Raw genomic sequence first — 5,034 nt, forward strand, 5'->3', positions numbered from 1 at the left:
CCCGCGGAGGACGTCGTGGAGCTGGACTTCTCCATGCAGCGGCCGCGGCACCTGCTGAGCCCCGCCTTCCTGTCCTTCACCATCGACGCCAACCTGGCCACCGACCCGCGCTTCCTCACCTTCCTGGGGTAAGCGCCCCCCAGGGTCCGCGGCCCCTGCCCCCTCGCCAGGGCGCTCCTGCCAGCCACGCTCGGCTCCTCGAGCTGAAATAACTTCACACAGGTCCGGGGCATCTCCCCGCCAATCAATCAATCAACCTCGGTCGCTCGCTCGCCCAAACCTTACTCAGTCCCATCCTTCCTTCCTTCAGTCCAGAGCAAGAAATGACTGAACAGGTAACCAGGGCTGGGCGTGAAGGGGACGCCGCCGAGCGCACCTGGGAGGCAGCTGGGAGAGCTTGGATTGGCTTCCTAGGGAAGGGACCCGGCCGTGCCTGGGAAGATGTCACAAAATCAGAGTCCGCGGAGACCAGTCAACGTGATTCCTTCGCTTTAAAATGCAATGTGAAGGTCTACGTAGTAAATCACAAGCCCCAGGAGACTGGTAAAAGCTCCGGTGGAGTAGTGGTTAAGCTTTGGGCTGCTCCCCGAAGGGCCAGCACTTGGACTGGCCGCCCTGCAGGAGAAGGAGAAGACTTTCTGTGCCCAGAAAGAAAACCTTGGGGCCAGGTGTCCCCCTACAGGGTCCCTATGAGTTGTTTTTTTTTTTTTGCAGGAGACTATTGCAGTAAGTGACTTATATTAAAAAGGTGGTCTTCCAAATAAGACTGCCATGTCCCCCTTCATCAGAGGAGGGAAGAGCTGGGTGCCAGGTTCCAGGACCCCCTACCGAGTCGGCGGACCCCAACTGGGGGCTGCAGGGAGAGGTCTCAGGGGCGCCTCCAGAGGCGGACTCCTCTCAGCCAGCTCAAACAGAAGAATCCTGTGCCCACACCTCTGCTGCCATCGCTCATTTCTGTGCCGGGAGTCTGCAAATAACGCAGGAAGCCCTGAGCGACGACGTGCTGGGAAGTCCTCACCTTTGGCTCGGTTGATTTCTCAACTTTGCCAAAGCGGACTGACCTGGTTTTCACAGGCAACTCCCAACCTCAATTCCTTCCTGGGTAGAATGCAACACAATTGCTACCGGGCTCGGAAGTACTTTGCACAGCGTTGGACAGAGTTAACCTTCAGGTTTAAATTGTCGAAGCCCTTGGTGTATCTCTAGGCTATGGTGAGAATTTACTGATGGTGAGAATTTACTGACAAGTCACCCGATCTCTGTGCCTGGTGGCCTTGGCGGGCACATCTCTTGGGGGGTGGGGGGGTCTGATCTTTCACTTAGGGGTGGCAAGTTGATACCAGGCGGTAACAAGCAGAGGCACTGGGAAATTGCTCAAGAAGTGCAGGTCAGAGCTGAGGACTGCTAGCCTAGCTTAGTGGTGGAGGGCTTGGGAGGACTGCTAGGGGTGGGAATGGGGGTGGGGGTCGGGCAGGGGTGTAGTGCGGTACAGGAGGTAGGGGTGGGGTGGAGTGGGAGTGAGAGGAGAAAGGGGGAAGCAAAGGTGGGCGTTGTGCACAGAGGGGTTCAGTAATGCCCCCTTTCTGAATTGTGGGAGGCCCTCTTCTGCTATAAAGTTGACTGCTGGGGAGCCAACGCTGACTCATAGGAACCCCACAGGGAAGGTAGAACTGCCCCTGTGAGTTTCGGAGGGGGAACTCTTTATAGGAGCCGCTGGCAGTTTTGTTGATTTGTGGTCAACAGCCCAGTGCATAGCCACCATGCCACCAGTGCTGGGGTATGCTCCCCCCACTCCTCCACCCTGGGGAAGGCCATTTAGGGATTCCTTTCTGAAGAAATCAGACTGCACCTTTCAGGGGCTAGGCCGATCACAGTGCAGTCGAGCTCGCACTCCGGGCTCCAAACACACACACACCTCCGCAGTTTAATTTGCTGTTCCTAATCCCGCCTCTTAATATCTGGAAGCACGTCCTTTCTTTCTTCTTTCCCTAATCCCCTCTTAATGTGTTAAAGACTGGAGGATAATGAAACATCAAGAGAGGAGAGCAACTAACTAGATTATCTGGTTTACAGTAAACCAAACAAACAAACAAACACCCGACTGCTGTCCAGTCGGTTCTGGCTCACAGTCAAGCGGGTTTCCCGAGATTGGAAATCGTTAGGGAAGTTTGGCCCCCCGCAGCTCGTTGTCTAACTGCCAGCGCCACCTGGGCCCTTGGGGAAGTGGTTACGAGTTGGGCTGAGATCCTCATGGTCCGCAGTTTGAATCCAGAAGCTGCTCTTGGGGAGAAAGACTAGGCTTTCTACTCCCAGGCATAGTTACAGGCTTGGAAACCCAAAGCAGGGGTGGCTGTGAGTCAGTATCAATTCGATGGCAGTGAATTTGTCTTTGGAGGCTGACAGTAGATCCTTCAGAGGCCCCCACATCCCACATCCCAAACCCAGGAGCATCCGAAAGCACTTCTACATGTTCACCTGACACCTGAAGGCCAGCAGTTCAGAGAACCCAGGAGCTCCCTGACCTCATCTCAGACCAAGCCTCCAGATTCTGGTCTAAGGCTCTATCTCCCTAGTGTGGTTAGCATTGTGCCCAGGGTAGAAGACACCAGATTTAACTTCCATCTGAGAAGACCGTGTCTATCCACAGTAGCAAGAATAAGACGGGGCCGTTGTCCTTACAGTCCCTCAGAGGTGGAGACATTTGAGCGACCCTTAGATGTGGTAAAAGCTCAAATAATAAGAAAGGAGAAGACAGTTAAAACTGATGGCGTTTAGCAAACCCTGTCATTAGCAAGACCCCGTAGGAAGCACCCCATAGGTGATCTTTGTCACCCAACAAGGAAGGGCACACTGTCATCAACCCCATGTTAACAATGAAGAATTTGAGGCTCAGGAAAACTGAATGACTTGCTCGTGGTCCTACAGCCAATAAATGCAGGGTCCAGAGTTTGAAGCCGGACGGTCTGGTGCCAGAGATAACAGTACACAGAAAGAAAGCAAAGCAAGTTATCTACTTATCAATTATTACTTCAGAACAGAACTTTAAAATGTCATGTACATATCCCAACATTAGCCAATTCAACATTTAATGTATGTAATTGTCAAAGAACATGGGATAGGGTCTGGTAGAAAACGGTTTTTCTGGAGACAAATTGAGAGGATAATATCATGAAAAGAAGTGCTGGCAAGAGGGAATCCCGGCCTAAACCTCCAAGCCACTTCAAAGGAGGCCGAAGTGGATTTAATCAGATGGCATGATTCTGCCTTCCCACATAGCAAACAGGTTTTGTCACATTTGCAACTAGGAAACAAAATACACAAAGCTTTTTGCAGCAATGATGGCCAAATGGAAGACTAGAAATAACCACCAACTTGCCCTCCTCCCAGAGGTAGCTAAGCGACAAACTCATCAAAGCGCTCCCTAAAACTATCGGTGGAGCCCCAAAGAGATGTTGGGAGGCTACACAGCAGAGCTGCCCAACAGAAATAACATGTGCACCCCATATGAGTCACGTAGGTGACTTTACATTTTCTAATACCCATAGTTTAAAAAGTACAGAGAAACGGGAAGTTAGTTTTAATACTATAGTTTAATATATAGTGGCGTAGTGGGTAACACTTTAGGCTGCTAACTGCCAGGTCAGTAGTTCAAAACCACCAGCTGCTCTTTGGGACAAAGATGAGGCTTTCTACTCCTGTAAAGAGCTACCGTTTTGGAAACCCACAGGAGGGTTTTGGAAACCCACAGAGTTGTACTCTGTCCTATAGGGTCACTATGGGTCAGAATTGATAGCAGTGAGTTATTTTGTTTGTTTTCATTTCTAAAAATATCACTATATCATTGCAATGAATGATCAATTATAAAAACATATTTATGAGATACAGAAAGCTCCTCCCTCGCCCCGCCCCCGGCCCAGCCCCAAATCTTTGAAACCTAGTGTTTTACACTCAGGTTGTTAGGTGCCACTGAATTGGTTCTAACTCAGAGAGAGTCTGCACCCCAGAATAAAACCAGGCCTGGTCCTGCGCTGTCCTCGTAATTGTTGTGTTTAATCCCATTGTGGTAGCCACTGGGTCAGTCCATCTCATGAAGGTCTTCCTCTTTTTCACTCACCCTCTGCTTCACCAAGCATGATGTCCCTCTCCGGGGACTGGTCCCTCCTCATAACACATCCAAAGCACATGCGATAGAGTCTTGTCACCTCGCTTTTTAGGAGTATTCCAGCTGTGCTTCTTCCAAACATATTTATGAGATACAGATTCGCCCCGTGATAAGACATCTGATTTCTTGACTGCTGTTTGCGATTCAGACTAGTCACATTTCAAGGACTTGGTGGGAGTGGAAAGAGGAGTAAAAATGTGAGTATTTGGCCTGGGATTGTTCTCAGTTCATTTCTCTTTCGCTGTGGTTATTTGTGTTAGCAACAGGCCATGAAGGAGAAAACAACAGGACTGACGGTTCCAGGGGGGACATGGGAGAGAGGGAGGTGGGGAAAAGGAAGTGGTGTTAACAACCCAGTGACAAGGGAACAACAGGTGATCTAAAATTGATGGCAAGGAGGGTGTAGGAGGCCTGGTAGGGCTTGATCAAGGGCAATATAACCAAGAGGAATTACTGAAACCCAAATGAAGGCTGAGCATGATAGTAGGACAAGAGGAAAGTAAAAGGAAATAGAGGAAGGAACTAGGAGGCCAAGGGTTTTACAGAGGTCTTAATACAGGCATGTACATATGTAAATATATTTATATATGAGGATGGGGAAATAGAGCTATGTGAATATATTTATAGGTTTAGTATTAAGGTAGCAGATGGACATTGGGCCTCTAACCAAGTACTCCCTCGATGCAAAAACACTATGTTCTATTAAACTGGTATTCCATGATATTCACCTTCCCAACACGATCTCTGAAGACAAAGTGGGTGCATAAGCAAATGTGATGAAGAAAGCTGATGGTGCCTGTCTATCAAAAGATATAGCATCTGGGGTCTTAAAGGCTTGAAGATAAACAAGCAGCCATCTGGCAGAGAAGCAA

The 5,034-nt window shown here is 49.5% G+C and overlaps 1 protein-coding gene across 1 annotated transcript in view; it reads left to right on the forward strand.

Annotated features, from left to right (window-relative positions):
• Positions 1-5,034, forward strand: part of HPSE (heparanase) — a gene marked incomplete at its 5' end in the record, with an annotated part of 57,518 nt that continues 52,484 nt past the window's right edge. Inside the window, one exon of the mRNA XM_013004828.2 lies at positions 1-128. Coding sequence (XP_012860282.1) covers positions 1-128 — 128 coding nt within the window. The remainder of the gene's footprint in view (positions 129-5,034) is intronic.

Source organism: Echinops telfairi, unplaced genomic scaffold (assembly GCF_000313985.2).
Source record: "Echinops telfairi isolate 266 unplaced genomic scaffold, ASM31398v2 ScPeMD7_7468;HRSCAF=8506_0, whole genome shotgun sequence".
NCBI lineage: Eukaryota > Metazoa > Chordata > Mammalia > Afrosoricida > Tenrecidae > Echinops > Echinops telfairi.